This window comes from Ochotona curzoniae, unplaced genomic scaffold, assembly GCF_017591425.1.
Source record: "Ochotona curzoniae isolate NIBS_2020 unplaced genomic scaffold, NIBS_Ocur_1.0 scaffold_4506, whole genome shotgun sequence".
NCBI lineage: Eukaryota > Metazoa > Chordata > Mammalia > Lagomorpha > Ochotonidae > Ochotona > Ochotona curzoniae.
In genome coordinates this window covers 16,507,594-16,527,746 of record NW_024467119.1, presented here as the reverse complement: position 1 = coordinate 16,527,746, position 20,153 = coordinate 16,507,594, and the positions used below count along the sequence as shown (strand labels likewise).

Below are 20,153 nucleotides of genomic sequence, written 5' to 3'. Positions count from 1 at the left end.
TACCTAAGCATAAGCTTGAAAAATCTAAGTAGGTATGTTCCTGGTTCCACGGATTCTTCACTTGATGGGCCTGGAGGGGTGGGATTGGAAAGCAGGAAGAGGCGGGCAGGAGTTTCAGCAGCAGCAGACCCAGAATAAATCTAAAATTGTGCGAGCATGGAGTCATAAGGACACCACAAGTGGCACCGGCATCTACATCTAAGTGGACCCTTGCACCTACATATGAGACCTGGAAGAAGTTGCTGCTTTGGACCAGCCCAGTTCTGGCCACTGCAGTCATTTGGGGGATGAACCAGTGGATGAAAGACCTCTTGGGCATTCTCTCTCTTTTTTTTTTCTCTCTCTGCAAATGCCTTTTAAGTAAATCTTTTTTTTAAAATAACTGTATGGTTTAGGGCAGGTGCTGCTCTTACTTAATCAAAGTGTGATCCTATACAAGCAGCGGATGTACCTCTAAGAAACACAGGCTTCCCAGAGATGAAAAGGATCAGATCACAATTGTCAAATGATATGTTGTCAATCCCCTACCGTTTGATAGCAGTTGGAAAACAATGGTATTTTGTGACTATAATGTAAAACGAAGTCTTTTGGAGGAAGAAAATACTCTTCCAAACCCTGAAACCTAAACTTCAGCAATCATATGTTGCTAAACCAAAACACATATGCAAGACTAATGTTTTGTTTCTATGGGTCTGCAAATGGGATATCATAGTTAGTGTTTACAGCAACAGTTCTGGCAGGTTACAAACTCCACAAAGGTGCAACTGAAACATAACGTGTGCATATGTCTTCAGAGTGAGAGTGTATACAGAGGAATTCTTGACGTACTTTGTTCTTTAGTGGTGAAGACAAGTGAAGGAAGTATTTGTAGACACACTCATGGTCAGAGCTGAGAAAAACAGCATGAACTCAGAGCTGGAGCTTCTCCAGATCAACACCCTTCTCTCAACCTCTCCCTTCTGCCCTTCTAGTAAATCAAGCCTGTCCATCTCTACCTCTTCTTCACCCTTCCTGGTTATTTCTCTAATTATAGCAGAGTAAGTGAAGTCTCACAGCCCCTAGTCAATGATTCTTATTTTATTTTACTTTTTTTTTTTTTTTTAAGAAAGTGCTGGGGTCCATGCAGTGGGTATGGATGACACAAAGGTGTGAAGAGAACAGCTCCCTGTGTGGCAAGGCCTGGGGGAGCTTCCAGCTGTTAGGCAAGGCCCAGCGGAAGTCTCTCTGACCACCTTGATGCTGTTTCACCCCTTGGTTGCATGGACACCCAAGCACCCCACTAGAATTCTGTATTCGATTAAGGCATTGATGTTTGCCACATTGCAGGTTTTGGAACCGATGTAGCTTGAGAGTTAATGTCACTGATAATGTCTTGGTGAGTGGGCCTTTGACAATTTACACACAGGAGCACATTTAAGCCCATGCCATTTTTGGACACCTTATTGTGTGCTAACTATTGTCTCAGAACCTGGCCCAGACATACAGCACACCCTCTGGGAAGGGGCTTGATATATATGTCTTAAATACTAATGCAACTGATGGGAGTGAGAGCTGAAACTGCTATGGCAATAAATATAGTTATTGTTATCTCAAAGGCTAGCTTGTCTTTGCAATTTTTAGGAGTGTAGAAAATGTAATTGTTTTAGTCGCTTTTATAATTTTTAGCTAGAGGAATTAAGGATGCTTTTATTAAAGAAAAATGCTTTTGATTATTGCTTTATTGTTTACGGAGTTGGAGTCTATAGTTGTAGGGGGATTTAACATTTGAAGTTTCTGTTTTAGATTTTAGGTTTTTCCCTTGTAACCTATTTTCACATTAAATAATATGTGAATTGTAGAAACAGAAATGTGGTAGGAATGTACTACTGATTAGCAGCTAATCGCATGAGCCTTGGCCTTGGAGTCCTGGCTGTTGCTCCATGGCTACTGTTGAAGAATGAATAATGGCTTGCTTTGAAGAATATGAATACAGTATTTTGCAGAATTATCTTTAGGGGCACCTGCTTAGCCTTGAAGTGCAGACGGAATGACCAAATGTCTGTACATGCCCCCTTAGTCTTGAAGTAAAAATAGAATAATTAGTTGCTTGTGCAGAAGCTTGTAAGGTGTCTGAGTAAATAAAAATGACAGCTTTTTTTTGAGCTGTTGTGAGAACGCACCAAGTGTCTGTGTCTGTGTCTTTCTTTATCGCTGACTCCACGCACCCTTCCCGAGCTCCGAACTCGGCTGGAGCTGGACTCCAGCAACAAAGATTTATTTTATTTTCATTGAAGAGCCAGATTTGCAGAGAGAAGGGAATACAGAGAAAGATCTTCCATCCTCTGGTTCACTCCCCAAGTGGTCGCAATAGCAGGAATTGAGCCTAATCCGAACCCAGTGCCAGGAGCTTCTTCCGGGTTTCCTTTGTGGATGCAGGGTCCCAGGGCTTTGCACCATCCTTGTCTGTTTTCCCAGGGTACAGGCAGGGAGCTGGATGGGAAGTGAAGCACCTGGGACACAAACTGGTGCCCATATGGGATCCCACCATGGGCAAGGCAAGAATTTAGCCACTAAGCCATCTCACCAAACCTTACTCTATGTTTCTAATGCCAGTTCCATGCAGACTAAACAAAAGGGAGGTTACCTGGGAAGACAGGCCAAGGACTAACAGACCTCTGGAACAAAAATGTTCTTTGTAACATAATTCTCCTTCACACATGATGAACAGTAACTATCTTAAAAATTATTTAGAATATGGTTTTAAAGGCAGAGGGGCGAGCATTTGCTGCCTAAGATTCTAGCTGGAACTCTCCCATCCCATATCAGAGTATCAGGGGTTTAAGTTAGCTCCTCTCCCAACTCAGTGTCCTTTAGCAGCACACTCCGAGGCAGCAAAGCTGGGTTCATGCCACCCTCACAGAGAAACCTAGCTCGGAGGTTCGAGATTCTGGCTTCAACCTGGCCCCGCACCAGCTTCTGCAGGCATTTGGGGTTCCTTCCTCCATTTTGGCCTGTTTGCTAAAGCAAATCCAAGGCAGCCTCTCTCAGATCAATTGCAGACTTACCATCAATTTAGAGACTAATGATATTCAAAGGCCACTCCTTGTCATAGTGGAAAGTTTGAAACAGGCTGCAAATTATAGCTATGGCAAATTATATCCTGACAATGTCGAGGTAGTGTTCACCGTTTGAAGTCAGAAGATAAATGCTTACTCAAGGCACCAACCCACACCTCCCAATCCAATTTACCTGAACAAAAAAAATAAAGTGCTTGAAGGATGTGTTGAGATGAGCTTCCTCCTGCAGCTGTATCACAGGGTCAAAATGCTGATGATAAATGTGAGCATAGACCCTGAACAGGCGTTTGAGGATCGTTTTCGCCACAGACATAAAATTCTTCGGAAACGGGACACCTAGCAGAGAGATAAACAACCCCCTGTTAACAAGAAATGAGAACACGGGAGACCAAGCTTGTAAGCAAAGTGCAAAACAAGCTCTGAAGATAGAACCCAAAGGAAGTAGCATTTGTGAATTACCACTTTACATACTAATTTTACCCTCCAGAGGTTCTCACCATCCCACATAAGTCAGCTTCAAAGCTTCTAGCCATTAGAACTAGTCTTCACTACAGCCTGTTCTAATGCACCATTACTTAACTAAAATGAAACAAGCTCCTGGAATGGTAATGAAGCTAAAATAAATGACAAACACAGATACCCAAATTTCATCACATAAGTCCCAGTACAAACATATGGTAAATGTAAATCATGCTTTAAACATCCTCTATTTTGTTTAAAAATCATATCCATACATGTGGATATGATGTCTACATGTGTCCAGAAACAAGCCTCCATCTCTGTTCGCTTAGGCTCACTGTGTTGTGTATCGGAGCACTTTGATAAAGGTAGCATCCCTGTGGGGAAAAGCAAAGCCGTGGACACTGCTGGCAAGCATGCAGACTGCTGCAGCCACTAATGCAAACAGTACACTCGTTCCTAAAGAAAATAAAAACAGAACCACCATAATACTCATCCATGGTGCTTCTACGTGAACAGACAAAGGAAATATCATCTCCACTTCCACGTTTATTGCAGCATTATTCTCAAAAGGCAACATACGGGAACAACCAAAGTACACATCAACAGGTGAAAAGATAAACAAACTGAGACGTATGCATAGACATTCACACACAGAAATACTAGTCAGCCTTTAAGAAGATCCTGCAGTTCGCCCACAGTGTGGTTTTGTAAAATAGAAGGAAGACACAGAAAGAAAAGATATTGATGGTCTCATTTATATGTGGAATTAAAAAAAAAAAGCAAAATATACAGAGATGGAGAATAAAATTGTGCTTACCAGGGGCAAGGTGAAGAGAAAGGAAAATAGGAAGACAGAGATAAAAGACATAAGGTAGTAGATATGTAGGATGCACAAGTCCAATGACCTAATGAACAATGTAAAGACTAGAGTTAACTATAGTGTATTGTGAGCAGGAATTTTGGCTAACTGAGTAAATTATACTTGTTCTTGCCACAGGGGGAAAACTAGGCAACCATAGGAGATGATGGAGATAACTTAACTACATATTTACTACCTATTACATATATGTGTTGTGTGTATATGTACATATATCATAACATCATGCTACATACCTTAAATGAATATAATAAAATTTATTTAAAAAAAAATAAAACACAAAATTAAGGGGCCAGTGCCATGGAGTTAAGGCTAAACCTCCTTTGGCAACAGTGGCATCCTATATAGGCACTGGTTTATGTCCTGGCTGCTCCACTCCAATTCAACTCTCTCTTGATGGACTGGCAAAGCAGCAAAGCATGGCTCAAATCCTTAGGCCCCACTCCATGTGGGAAACCAAGAGGAAGCGCCTGGCTTCAGACTGGCTGAGCTCCGGCCCTTACAGCCTTTTGGGGTGAATCAGTGGATGAAGGCTCTTTCTGTCTCTCTCTCTCTCTCTCTGCCTTTCAAATAATAGTAAAATAAATCTTAAAACACACACACACAAAATCCCATATTCTTTGCTAAACTGGCTAAATGATCCATGTTATCAAGAAGTCAAATACTGTGGTATTACTGAGCTGTGAGTTTGGCGCTCATTTTACAAATATTGTACGTTTCTAGAAAAAGCAGGAAACCAACATGAAACGACGTTCTGTAGGATAATATGTAAAACCAACAAATATCAATGTCACAAAAACCAATCAGACTAAGGGGCATATTCCAGGCCAAAGAAAGGTAAGGAGAAAGAGCTGAATGAAAACAAGCATGAAAAAGTCTGTTTTGCCACAGAGATTATTATTATTGGGAAAACTGCAAAAACCATATAATAAATAACACAGTATGTTATCACTGTTAATTTTTTATTTTGATCATTCATGCTACAGTTTATTCCTAAGAAAATACATACTGAAATACTTCTAGGTAAAAGACTTGAGTGTAGGCAAAAGGATGGGAGAAGATATGGCAACACTGGAAAAATGTTAACAACTAAGGAATCTAGAAGAAGAAATTAATGTGTAAGATTCTCTGTAATTCTCACAAATTTTTGGTTTGTTTAAAATGGGGTCCAGGCCCTGAGTAGTCCACAGAAAGAGAAGAATAGTAAGCTTCTTTCAGGACTAGGGAGAGGCGCTTTCTCTGGTCCTTACTTAGTTCAACTTTGGATCCCCACCCTCTCTTGCAATGACCATCAGGGTTGCTCCAGAGCCCCCCACCCCAAAACATACACACTCTCACACACACACACAAATTGGAATAGAGAACAACAAGGAAAGCTTGGAACCAGACAGGAAACAGTCAGTGGGGACTCACACATGCCCTACTAGGTAGGACACAAAGATTAGTTACTTCTCATTAAGGTTTTGAAGACTTCTCTGTACACCCCTCCTAAAACTGTTCTGCACTTCAACTGTTGACATATGCCTTGTTAGTTATAAGCCAGTTTAGACTATCCCAAAATCTGCCAAGTTCAGCAAAATTAAGCTTCAACACTACAAACTGCTGAATGCTAAAATGAAAATAGTCACGAGACAGCTAAATAGTACCCTATAGCCATTTTAAGGTATATAGCAGCTGGTTTTGCGTATAAATTAAAATGGAAATGTCAATGAAGTAGTCACAGGATGTGGTTAAGAACTTTCAGTTTTTAACATATTTGTTGCTCAATACCATGTCAATTAATTCTATAATGTTGTAAATTGATGTTGATGTTATGTTGTGGTTTTTAATTGATCGGGATGATAATCTGCCAGCTCTGCTTTCAGACCAGAGATGGTCTCCCCAAGAAACCATTGAATTTATCTGGACAATAAGATGCTGGACTCTATGCTTGCAATGAAAGAATCTTGACTGAATTTGAACTGTAATACTGCAACAAGGTAGAAGAATCCACCATGGGGGGAGGGCCTGAGGAGGGGTTGGGGGAATCCCAGAGCCTATAGACAGTGTCACATAATGCAATGTAATCAATAAAAATAATATAAAAAATAAATAAATAAAATAAAATGGGGTCCAGAAGCTAAAAATAAATGAGAGGAGGGACACTCATTGGGAAACATTATGATGCATATATAAGTAATGCAATCTTGTAAACAGCTTTTTATTATAAAACTCCAAAATGTTTATATTCACAAAAATTCGTTTGAAACCTTAAAGTAACAGCATCTATTTACACTGTTGTCTTCTCCCACACACACTCTCTCCAAAAAGAGCATGTAATATGTAATACAGTCAAAAACACAGTGGTAGGAACTTCTAAAAAGTACAAACGTGTAACTGTCTGCAGCGAACAACACTGCAGTGAGTTAAGCTGCCATCTGCGACACCCATACGAGTGCGTTTGTGTCCTGCCTGCTCCACATTCGATCCAGCTCCCTCCTAACGCACCAGGGTGCAGGTATCTGGGGTCCCCAAGGGGAGACCCAGATGGGAGTTGCAGTCTCTTGGCTTCAGCCTGGCCCAGTCCCTGGCCTCTGTGGCCACTTAGGCAGTGCATGAGCGGGTGAAGATCTTTCTCTGTGTGTCTTCCTCTCTCTTTAACTCTGCTTTTCTAATAATAAAATGAATACTATGTTTAAAAATAGGCAAACCATTTCTACTTGAAAGTTCTATCCTTGAAAGTAAACTAAAAAGCCAATCAGTAATGGACTAATTCATCAAATCTTATTTCCTCTTACATAGCTTGATTTCAGATATGTAACATTAAATCATGCATCATGAACCCAAACTTGGAGCTGAAGCTATGGCTTGGTGGGTTAAGTCACAACCTGTGATTTTGGCATCCAGTATGCACACTGGTTCAAATCTCAGTCGCTCCACTTCCAATACAGTTCCCTGGGAAAGCCTCAGAAGCTGGCCTAACTGTCTGGGCCCCTGTACCCAGGTGAGAGACCCAGATGAAGCTTCTGGTTCCTGGCTTCAGCAGGTCCAGCCCCAGCCATTGTGGCCATTTGGGGAGTGAACTAGCGGGTGAAAAATCTCTATATATACCTCCCACTCTCTCTTTCTATCTCTCCTTCTCTAACTGTGCTGTTCAATTAAATAAATAAATAAAAACTGTCTTTACAAGTACAATGTACAACTGTATACAACCAATATAAGTCTTTTCCCAAATATAAAAGACATGACCGTAGCAGACATTACTCACTGCCTGCTAAAGATCATTCTATTTTTCTATAAGGTAAGTCAGATTTTATTATTATCCTAGGCATATTCATCTTCTTATCATTTTTAATTACAGCAAGGTTTATCTCAAAGTACACGATAAGCCTGGTGTGGAAAAAAGTAGAAGAGTTTTAAATGAGTAAGATTAGAAATACATTTGACAGAAATGGTACCTCAGGCTGGTACCTGGAACAGGAATAAGGCTCTATCTAGAATTTTCCACTGAAAGAGATAGGTCTGTGTGTGTATGTTATTAAACAAAGTGAAACAAAATAAAATGCAACAACAAAATCCCTCCTTGACTGGAAATAAATTTGGTTGGTGTGCCAGTCTGGAAAAGCACCAAAAAATTTAACAAAGTTTAATGATTTTACAACAATTTGATTATTTTAAGTCAATAAACCTGTCCTTCAGTGCTAAGGTAAAAAGGATAAGAAAAAAGGATAAAACCAATTCACATGGGATAGTTTGCTTAATAACACTAGATTAACAAGTTCTGTGTCTCTTCTTGGGAGGTACATACCATATACATAATGCAACACTACCAAACTCTTCAACTATATAGGGTGGGAAGGACAATGCTAGAAACATGTAAAATGATACAATTAATGACATATTACAAGGATATAATATACCAATTTTTGATGGAAATAACGTCTCATCATCCAACTGGTCCTGAACCCAAGTCATCAGGTAATCAATGTACTTTGGTGCAGAGCACTTGATGGGCTTCTTTATGTTTGTTCCATCGGCCCAGTGATATTCATATCTGCATTGCAAAGACAGAAAGCACAGAGTACCGTTACATACCCTATGTAGTTATAAAACTAAAATATTCTTATCTGTATTTTGGTTTTCATACATATTGTCTGGCTCCTAACTTCCTTCTCAAAGCAGATTCTAAAATGAGAATTTCTCTTCCTCAAAGCAGGTTAAAGTAACTTGAATTTCCTGTACCCTAGGACAAGGCAGGCTACACACGCCACCAGGAAGAACGCTGAGTTGGGCCTTTATGGGTATGCACACCACTTTACTAGCAATCATGTTTCTGCAATGAAGCCTCAGAAACCTCACAGGGACCTCCCCAAAAGCTGGCCGTGGGGGTCCCAGAGTGTGGCTCATAACGCTACAGGGGCACAGAAGTGCCACCATCTCTTCCACCTTACCTCACATCCTATACCTCTCTTCATCTGCTTCCTGTGGAATATCCTTTATAACAAACCAGTAAGCCTTAGTGTTGCCCTGAGTTCTGTAAGCCAGGCAAATTAACCACACCTAAGGATAGAGTAAGAGGAATCATTTACAGAATTGATTTTACAGCGAATCAAAAGCATGGAGTTTACAAAAAGGCATCCATCTAATGGGGGACAGCGAGTGCTGGACCTGATACCACCTGCAGGGGGATGGGGCGGAGCTGAGCTGGACTGGAAGACATCCAGCTGGGATCGGCAGCAGAACTGCCTGCTTGTTTGGCATGTGCTGTCAGAGGTGGTCTGTGCTTCAAACATACACAGGAAAAACCACATCTCTCCTGCTATATCTTCAAAATATACACATTATCATATACGTAAACATACTAAAATGTACATACAGATAGATTTTAAACAATCTGCTCCTCCAAATAAAGATACACTTTTAAATTGCCAGTGGATCTGGGGACTTGCTACAATTCAAATTAAGCAGATCTCAAGAAACTTCTTCTTTGTGTTTCTATATTCTCATAATCTGTCTGATATTCTTCCATTTTTCCTCATGTTTGGTAGAACCAAGTATTGCTAAGGTAGAGAAATGGGTTGTCATCCCAGATCTATGATGGCCATTTTTGAACATTATAGTCATTTTTCTTTCTTAGAAAACATTTTTTTAAAGATTTATCTATTTTTGTTGGAAAGGCAGATATACAGAGAGGAGGAGAGACAGAAAGGAAGATCTTCCATCCAATGATTCACTTCCCTAGCGGCCTCAATGGTCAGAGCTGCACCAATCCGAATCCAGGTGCCCAGAGCTTCTTTCAGGTCTCCCATGTGGATGCAGGGTCCCAAGGCTTTGGGCCGTCCTAGACTGCTTTCCCAGTCTACAAGCAGGGAGTTGGATGGGAAGCAGGGCCACAGGGACTGGAACCAGTACTCAAATTAGACCCTGGTGTGTTCAAGGTGAGGACTTTGACCGTTAGGCTACTACGTCAGACCCAGAAAACATTTCTTCTTATGTAGTATAATTTTTTTCAACTTAGGGCTTTGTATTTTGGGTTTAGAGTAAAGAATAAAAAAGAAGCTCTGAAGTGATGAAAAGGTATTTGAAGATGTTTGGCTGAGGAGTTAAAAATGCCTTCAAAGAAAACTGGCAACTTATCCTTTAATTTGCATTAACACTTAATGTGCACCTGCCTAGGTCAAGAACAAGGATGCTGGAGAATGACTTCTCTTACTCTGACACTCAGAGAAAAGACAAACTTGCAATCAGAAAAAGTAAAAACAGTATGATCAAAACCCCAAGAGAAGAACACTGAGACACAATGTGAACTTTGAGAAGCACACACAGAAATCCCAAAGTACAGAAATCTAGACTGCACGAGCATTTAGTTTTTCCAGTTCCAAAAATGCCATCTAAGTTCCCTCTTCAAATCAGTTGTGTTTTCTCACCCTGTTGCAAGGACCGGGACTGATGGAATAGAAGTCACGGGGCTCAGCAATAGAGGTGACAGAATACAAAGACTGAAGAGAAATAGCACACATTGAAACTGATAAGTTTACCCTCAGCTAAGATAACCAACAATGCCTTCTATCTGAGCACAACTACTGCCCGAACAGTATTCCCAACAGGATCAGCTGGACTGGCGCTCTGGCAGAACAGGAGTGGGCAACAGAAACAGCTGTGGAGTCCAAGTGCGCACTCTCCAAGGGGAGGTGCTCCAGCACTCTTGGTATGTCCTTCCTTTTACTGGAAGATTTTTTTCCTAAGATAAAATTAAAATCTGTGCTGCAACTTAACCCTCTGTCTTCTTGCTTGATCCTCTCAGGAAACCATGCAAGTCCCACTCTCAGGGCGACTGCTCTGTGCTCGCAAAGGACTGTTTCACGCTTTCCCCTTAACGGTCAAGCTTTCCTCACAACTGTGTGTTTATCTTCTGAATGACTTTTACATGTCCTATATTCATTTCGTTTTTATTTTTAAACTCCATTTTTTAACTGTAAAAATCAAAAGCAGACACAGTAAATGAAAAGCCACTTCCAATATAATGAAGCTTTAAAACAAACAAAAAACAATTCAACATTTCAGTATACTGAGATTTTCTTTTGAAACTGAAATACATTTCTTATACTTCTAGAATTTACAACTACAAATTTCTTCATTTTATAATTCCATCATATTTGGGTTTTTTCCCCCATGCTTTATAGACAAATCTGAAAATCTGTATCCGTCATTGAGGTATGAACCTGTAAATTGAATTGCAAATGTATCTTTTCTTTTAAATGATAACAAGCAACAGTAACTGAGAGCATAGTGCCAGGAGCCTCATTTAATACTATGTTGCTGGGGTTACTGCTAATGTTAAATCTAACATCCTAACCTGAACGTCCAACATCCTCCAAAGCGCAAAAGCTTCTGAGTGCTAACATCATGTCACAGTGCAAGACTTTACACTTGGACTTGTGCTAGGTCACAGTCAAAATACAGATACTCTAAAAATATTTCATCAAATAAACCCATACCTTTAAGGAGCATACAAAATATAATTCAATTTCATGTTTAGGTTAGAGTTCCAGTCCCAATAGATCTCATAAAAATATGCAAATATTTCAAAATTTGAAAATATTCAAGAACTGGGGCCGGCACAGTGGCATAACAGGCTAATCCTCCGCCTGTCTGCACCAGCATCCCATTTAGGCAGCAAGTTGTGCCCTGGCTGCTCCACTTTCCGATCCAGCTCCCTGCTAATGTGCCTGGGGAAGCAGTGGAGGATGGCTCAAGCTCTCTGTTGCTGCACCCGTGTGGGAGACTCTAATGAAGCCCTAAGCTCCTGGCTGCAGACTGGCCCAGCTCTGGTCCTTGCAGCCATTTTGGCAGTTAACCAGCAGACAGAGGATCTTTCTTCCTCTGGAAAGTTTCAGAGCAAGATTCCAAGCAAAATAAATACATCTTTTAAAAAATTTCAAGATCCGGGCCCGGCGCGGTGGCGCAAGTGGTTAAAGGTCCTCCCCTTGCACGCCCGGGATCCCATATGGGCGCCGGTTCTAATCCCGGCAGCCCCACTTCCCTTCCAGCTCCCTGCCTGTGGCCTGGGAAAGCAGTCGAGGACAGCCCAAAGCTTTGGGAACCTGCACCCGCGTGGGAGACCCAGAAGAGGCTCCTGGCTTCGGATCGGCATAGTATCGGCCCGTTGCGCTCACTTGGGGAGTGAATCATCGGACGGAAGATCTTCCTCTCTGTCTCTCCTCTCTGTATATCCGCCTTTCCAATGAAAAAATAATAAAAATAAATCTTTAAAAAAAAAATAAAAAAAAAAATAAAAATTTCAAGATCCAATACACATTTAATTCTGAGCATCTAAGATGAAGATTTCCAAGCACGACCTTTTGGCAGTAACCTTCCATGAGCATTCTAGCAGAAGGGAGGAATGGAAGGTGTTTGTGTGCATTCTGTTGTCATAACTCTGATTAGATACTGCATTTTGGAGCTAAAAACCTTGTGTATCCACTGTCTAGCTAACAGCTAGAACACAATTTGAAAGCAGATTTCCTGAGACTCAACGTATCTTCTGTTGCAGAGAAAATACTCTTACAGGAATCCCACTAGTATTTGTTTCATTAAGTAAAACTCAAGTCTGTACTTACTCTATGAAATTATTATATAAATAGAACAGAAAAACAAGAAGGGTGAGACCCTCAACTGTAGCTTTCTTTTTTAAAGACAGGAACGTCCTTTTCGAATAACTGATTCCTGCTGCATCGACTCTATAATGTAAGTAACCAGCATTAGTTATGTGGTAGTAACACTGTTTCACTACAGTTATCAAGCACTCATATGGTTTAACTTAACATAGGGAAAAATATAGAGTGAAGGTAAGTGATACCTGGTCAAGTGATTCTCAACAACCCTGGTGGGAGGGGGTGGCCCACCTTGAGGAGACTGCCCACACTCCTTGGATTTCTGGTACACACAAGTAGCTCATCCAGTCCTCTCTTCCTCATAAGTGATTCTTAATGCTACCAGTTCTTACTGCTACCACTGGCAAGAATGCATCCTGTCTGTTAGGTGTATAGGTGTAAAAAAAATAATAATAATAAGTTGATAATTATTACTAAGTAGTACTTGAAAATTAGGCATTCTTTAATGCTGGTTGAAATGAGAGCTATTAAATGTTAAAGTGGTACATTGGGGCCCAGCACAGTAGACTAATGGCTAAATCCTCACTTTGCATGCACACGGATCCCATATGGGTGCCAGTTCATGTCCCAGCAGCCTTGTTTCCCATCCAGCTTCCCTGCTAGTGGCCTGGGAAAGCAGTCGAGGACCCCCAAAGCCTTGGGACCCTGCACCCACATGGGAGACCCAGAAGAAGCTCCTAGCTCCTGGCTTCGGATTAGCTCAGCTCCGGCCATTGCGGCCATTTGGAGAGTGATTCAGTGGACAGATCTCCGTATATCTGCCTTTTCAATAAAAATAAATAAGTCTTTAAAAAAAACTTTAAAAAATAAAGTGGTACATTTGGCATGCCTTTTAGGAAAATATAAACCCATGCGGTTCTCTATGACTGAACAGTTTAAACATGAACAGTGAACTCCAAAGAGAGGACTTAACCATTTCCCAAGATACTGTTTATCGAAAGACAGAATTTGAAAACTGAAAGACAACTTTATATGTATCCTGTACAATGTGAAAACTTGTTCTATATAAGGCCAACTTATACATGTTTACGGCTTTACAGGCCACTGAATTTCTGTTGCTACTCAGCTAGCTATCTGAATATGGAAGTAGCCATAGACAATATGTTAGTAAACTGTGCAGCATTTTATACACACTGGATGAAAAAAAATGGGTGAGGGCTATACTCCCTGTAACAACAAATGCATTACCTTGATGCACGCAGTCCTGCCAAGTCTTCCAAAAGTTCATGCAAAATGCTTATTACGGCAAAATTATGCCTGGATTTCAACATGCTTTGTACCAAAATAAACTTCTACTAACTTGTTATAACACAAAAAGGCATTATAAAGGCATTACAAAGAAGAAGAAAATTGTTTGAAAAGACTCCCTACCTGAGCAACATGAATTATGCCAAAACTGAAGTAGAAATAAGCATCAAATTTATGACAAAGCTTGGGTAGAAAAATCATTGAGGAAAATCACGGATACTTTCAGAAAAGTTTAGAAGGGCAATATCCCAAAGAATTTAGCAGTTCACAAATGATTCATCCATTTAAAAAGGAAGACGATGTCATGCTTTTGCAAAGAAGAAATTAATACTGTTTGTGCCCCAAATGAGGAGGACTGATGTTTAACAGCAGCGATCACTGCCAATGCCAGAGGCATCTCAGCTGGTCCAGGTCACATAACCCAGACTGGAAAAAGAAAACTGAGTCAACCTTCAGCTTTAGAGGTACCAAAAGAGCTGTGCTCAAATTAGCCACACACAAAAGCAGACTTTCAAAGGAAATTCTAAACAAGTCAGGTTGTAATCAGGGACGAAATCTGTCTATAGCAGAGGAATCGTGAAGACAAAGAACAATCAAAGCACTGGTAGCAGAGGGAGAAGTGGCCAAAGCTAAAGCCAACCAGTCAACGGCACAGGTCAGCTGGCAATAGTGTTCTGGGACATTCCAGACACTATGCTTGTTAACTTTTTGGATGGTCAAAGTACAAGAAAGAACTGCTTCTTAAGAGACTGCTTTCAGAAAGTCAACCAGAGCTCTAGATCATTGTCCTTCAGCCTGACAATGTTCCTATTCATTCCTCTATCAAATGTGGGTAATTTTACAGGAGTTCCAATGGAAAATCATCAGGCATTCACTTTCAGCCTTGACATGGCTCCTTCTGACTTCCTTTTGTTTTCTAATCTTAACAATCTTCACAGCACACTTATTTCACATCAGTTAATAGTGTGAAAAGGACTACACTGACGATATTAAATTCCCAACATTAGCTCTTTACCAATGTCCTCAACAGATGGAATCATCACTTGTAAAAGTGAATCTGATAGAGCTTATGTTGAGAACTAATATCGTGTAAGTAGGAGACAGATAGCTACACGTGTGTATTATAATTTGAGACAAAGAAACAGAGAGAGCTCCCATCCACTGACTCATTCCTCAGATGTTCCTAACAGTTAGGAGTGGGCCAGGCCAAAGCTGGAAGCCTGGAATGCAATCCAGCTCTCCACATGAGTGGCAGGAACACAGGTACCTGAGCTGTCCCTGGCTGTCTCCCATGTGTACATCAGCCGGAAGCTGGGACTGGGAACAGAGCCAGGAGTCAAACCCCAGGCTCAGCGTATACAGGATGCAGGTGCCCCAACCGGCAGCTTAACGACTAGGTCAAAGAACAGCACTTAACTTTACAATTTTTTTATTTGCATCTTTCTTTTTAAATATTTATTTTCCTCTACCTAAAAGGCAGAGTGACAGAGAGAAAGAGATGGGGAAACATAAAGAGACCTTCCATCTGTTGATTAGCTCCTCAAATGCCAAGTTAGGGCTAGGCCAGGCCGAAGCCAGGGACAAGGAACTCTGTCTGGAGCCCCCACATGGATGGCAGGGGTGCGAGCGTTCAGCCATCATCTGCTGCCTCTCTGGAAGCAATCAGCAAGAAGGTGGACTGAAGCGGAGTACCTATAACTTAGACCAGCGCTCCAATATGACTTGTGAGCATTCCAAACAGCAGCTTTACTTGCTGCACCACACCACAACACCAGTCCCTTCTACTTAACTTTCATTAAATTAAAAAAAAAAAAACTTATTTATCTGAAAGGCAGAGTTGCACAGAGAGGAAAATGTAGAGAAAGAAATCTTCCATCAGCTGGTTCACTTCCCAAAAGTCTGCAAATGCCAGACCTGCACCAGACCAAGGCCAGGAGCATTATCTGGGTCTCTCCACAGGTATAGGGTGCCCTGCTGCTTCGCCAGGCTCATTAAGAGCAAGCTGGGTCAGAAGTGGAGTGGCTGAGACTCAGATCAGCATTCAAATGAGATTTCAGCCTCTCAAGCAGGGGCTTAACCAGCTATGCCAGAATGTGGGCTCCTTTAATTCCATTTCAACAAATATTTTCAAGATGCCTCTTAAATCTGTTAGTAAAGATGAAGAATATGCCAAAGACCACACCTTCTTAGGTCTAACAAAAGAGGAAAAGCTGTAATTTTATATACAGAAAGGATGTAATGAAGGCAGAAAAGGCACAAGGGATGGGAAAAGAAGGAAAGAGGCACAGGGGAATATGTGGGACACCATGGCCAGCCGACCAGCTCATTTAGGCCTTCAGAGGACTTCAGGTGCATTTCAGAAGACAGAACACAGAATCGGTTGACAACTCCCTGGCTGGGGTTTTGCACTAAGTGTCTGATTGCACTAAGTGAGTGAATGCACTAAGGCAGACTGTCAGCCAGTGGACCTGGAAAGATTTTCTCAGTCTTGGAGTAATGAAATCAACTGTTACAGAATTATCAAAATCACATGAGCAATACTCTCGGAACATTCTTCCGCACATCGGTGTTTCTAAGATGTCATCAAGTGGACATCCCCCATCCCCAGGCACTGGTATAGTTTGACAGATTAGAGCAGTCTCCTCACCTTCCCTCTCCTCCCCCACCATACAGTAAAAAGGGAAGAAAGGAACACTGGAAGATTTGACCTACCCACCTTCCCCCATTCCTGCATCCTCCCAACCATAGCCAGTGGTCCTCATGGACATGCATCCTTGTCAACTATGTAAACATCAAAAATAAAGTTATTGAGAACAAAAATGAAAGGAGGCAAACAGGTATGCAGGAAGTCAGAAGCCCAGCGACAGTTCCCATTAAAGTTTCACATCCAAACATCAACACATCCTTGCACTCGCACTCACACACAGGAGCTTTCAATTACAGTCACAGGAATTTTTTTCTTAATAGGTGGCACTTAATTTCTCAATGCATAACTAAAATGTAACAACAACACCAAAAACATTTTTTCTCAGAAGTATCAGTAATCTCACAAACATCAGTAAGTACAAAAAGGGAGATATCATTTCAAAATGCATCCTTTTCCTTTAAGAAATCTTCTCAGAATAACAAGTAACAGAAATTCATACCATATCTTTGATGAAACTAGGAAACAGCTGTGTCTCTGAACCACAATATTTTTTTAAAAAGTTTATTCATGTAAGTTCAAATGGGTGAAGGAGAAACAGAAGCTGCACCTGCAACTACAAACCCAAAGCGAAGTGCACAGAGGACGTTTCTCCCAGTAAACACTGCCTTGAAAAGGGACGGCCGGGGATGGGCCGGGGATGAGCCGGGACTAGCAGGCACTGACCCTTGCACTACCCATCTCCACAGGCCAGAAAGGAGGGAATGTGCAGACACAGCCTAACACCTTTTCTCCAGTGTTGTCTTCCCTTCTCCTCACTGAAAATGCCAGCTAAAGTTTCATCTCCTCATATAGCCTCTCAATACCTTCCCCAAGCTCTTTATACCTCTGCTACAAGCTCTCTGACCATCTGGCCAAATTCTGGCAATGTATGGAACAACATTAAGATTGTGAATGCTTCTATGTGAAGCAAAAGATAAACACAAGAAAGGACTTTAGATAGCTCTAAATGAAGAGTAGCTGCCATTACAAAAATAGTATTAATAATCAAAAACATACTGACCCAATTAACACTTGATGAATACTAACTAGGAAGCAGGCATCATCCTTGTTTCAGAAAGATGTTAAAAGAAGAACAAGGCTCAGTTGCTAAATCCTTGCCTTACTTGCACTGGGACCCCATGTGGGCACCAGTTCATGTCCCGTCTAATCAACTTCCCATCCAGCTCCCTGCCTGGAGCCTGAGAAAGCAGTCGAGGATGGCCTAAAACCTTAGTATCATACAGCTCAGTAGGAGACCTGGATGAAACTCCTGGCTCTTTGCTCCTGGCTCCTGGTTTCTGATCAGATCAGCTCTGGTCACTGTGGCCACCTGGGGAGTGAACCAACTGACAGATTTTTTTTTCTCTGTCTCTCCTTCTCTCTGTAAATCTGCATTTTGAAGAAAAATAAATGAATCTTTTTTTAAAAGGAATGAGGGAAGGAAGGAAAGAAAGGAGGGAGGGACGGAGGGAAGGAGAGAGGAAAGGAGGGAGGGACAGAGGGAGGAAGGAAAGCAAAGAGAAAAGAAGAACAAGGCTAACAGAATACTTAAGATGTCTATTCGCAAACACTTTACTATAGCAGGAATTGCTGCGTGGCATCTTGGCATCCAGTACGGATGCCAGTTCATGTGCTGGCTGCTCCAGTTTTGATCCAGTTCCCACCTAATCGTCTGGGAAAGGCAGCAGGAGATGGCCCCATATGTCTGGGTCCTTACACCATGTGAGAGAATTGGAAGAAGCCCCTGGCTCCTGGCTAAGGCCTGGCCCAGCCCTGCAGCTGTGGCTATCTGGGGAATGAACCAGCAAATGGAAGCTCTGTCTCTCCTCTCTGTCTTCCAAATAAATAAGTAAATCATAGAAAGCCAGTACCCTGTAAGAAATGAATAAGCACTATAAAGGCTAAGTAGAAAGAACCAAACTAGTCTGAAGAAATCAGGATTCCTTAAGAGAATTAAAATTTTTGAAACATTAGCAGATGATGAGAGAAAAAAATATCCACAAAAGGAATACCATAAACAAGTTTTCAAAAGGTACATGTAATGGAAGAAACAGCAAAGTATTTCCAGCAATCTTGTTTGGACAAACCAGGGAAGACATGTGGGCAAACAGAGCAAAGGCAGGATAGAAGATGGGAGGACTTGATTAATCCATCACTGGCAAACCACGGAAGCAACCCTAAGTAGAGACACTGTATGGCTGAAAACTTTCCTCTTATCCACATAAAGATGAGTGCTGATCATGCACGCCATCTTACTTGGGGCCGGCCGACATCACTGGACAGCTGTCTTCAGTGCAGAAGTCTGTGATAGTCCCATAGAGCATGTTGATCTGATTGAAGAAATCCACCGCTGCAAAGCAAGCACCAGTTGTGAAGCAAAACAGAATGTTTACAATGAAATTTTACTGAAGTGGAATCTTACGGTTATCAGTGTACTCTGCCCTGTGAAGAACAGGTGAAAGACACACACACAAGCACGACCCAGAATCTGGGAGTTTAGGCTTATCAAGTGACTCAATTAAGTGGACACAAACACAATGGGGAAAATTTTTTGTAACACATATAAACAACAAAAATCTTGTATCCAGAATGTACAAACAATTCCTAATGGAGGATATGGCAGTGGATCAGAATCTGCAGAGGACATCTGGCAACACTACAGAGGAGGGAGCACAGAACAAATTGATCAACTTCCACAGCCAAGTGTTGGCAGTGAATATCTGGGCAAACAGAGACCCTAAGGTGGACCATGTCAGTCAGTAGATTCTGGAGATTTCATTGTGCTTGGAGTGGTGAGATCGGTAGTAATTCACAATTGTTGAACTACTGAAATCTAACGAGTAGGACCCTCAGAGCACACCCCACGTCAGGGACCCTGAGTGGTGCTGGGTGGCTACCCTCCATTCCAGGGTGCAGAGGCATTTGGAAGGCTGGGTGTGGCTTCTCTTCCTGTCTCTCCTTTTCCCGCAGATACAGGAAGAAAAAAAAGAGAATGTGGGAATGGTGATCTCACCCAATTTCCTGTAGCCTTTGACCCTAATCACCCTCATCAACTATGTAAAAATCATCAAAAATAAGAATTAATAAATTTTTTTAAAGATTTATTTATTTTTACTGCTAAGTCAGATATACAGAGAGGAAGAGAGACAGAGAAGATTTTCCATCCAGTGATTCACTCCCCAAGTGACCACAACGGCCAGTGCTGCGCCAATCTGAAGCCAGGAGCCAGGAGCTTCCTCCAGGTCTCCCACATGGATACAGACTCCCAAGGCTTTGGGCCGTCCTCGACTGTTTTCCCAGGCCACAAACACGGAGCTGTATGGGAAGCAGGGCTGCCAGGATTAGAACCTGCGCCTATATGGGATCCCAGCACGTTCAAGGTGAAGACTTAAGTTGCTAGGCCACCACACCGGACCCAACAATTAATAATTTAAAACAAAACATAAGGAATGTTCCAGTAACCACTGATACCTTCTCTAGCCAGATCCTAATATCCTACAACTATATTCCTATAAGAAATGTTATCTTGGGGCCAGACTCCAATACCCTCTGGTGTCCTGGAGGACCAGTGCAGACGTGCGATGGACTAGGCAAGGTCTCAATCCATACTGAACCATGTGTGAGCCATATGTGGGTATGGACAAGCCATGGCTGGGCTGAAACATCCAGAG

The 20,153-nt window shown here is 41.7% G+C and overlaps 1 protein-coding gene across 3 annotated transcripts in view; it reads right to left on the bottom strand.

Moving 5' to 3' along the window:
- Positions 1–20,153, bottom strand: part of MOB1B (MOB kinase activator 1B) — a 64,718-nt gene that overhangs the window by 6,507 nt on the left and 38,058 nt on the right. For all 3 annotated transcript variants that reach the window (XM_040967418.1, XM_040967419.1, XM_040967420.1), the window contains exons 3-5: positions 18,739–18,832; positions 8,295–8,428; positions 3,229–3,392 (exon numbers count right to left, since the gene is read on the bottom strand). In XM_040967418.1, the coding sequence (XP_040823352.1) occupies positions 3,229–3,392; positions 8,295–8,428; positions 18,739–18,832 (392 nt within the window). The remainder of the gene's footprint in view (positions 1–3,228; positions 3,393–8,294; positions 8,429–18,738; positions 18,833–20,153) is intronic.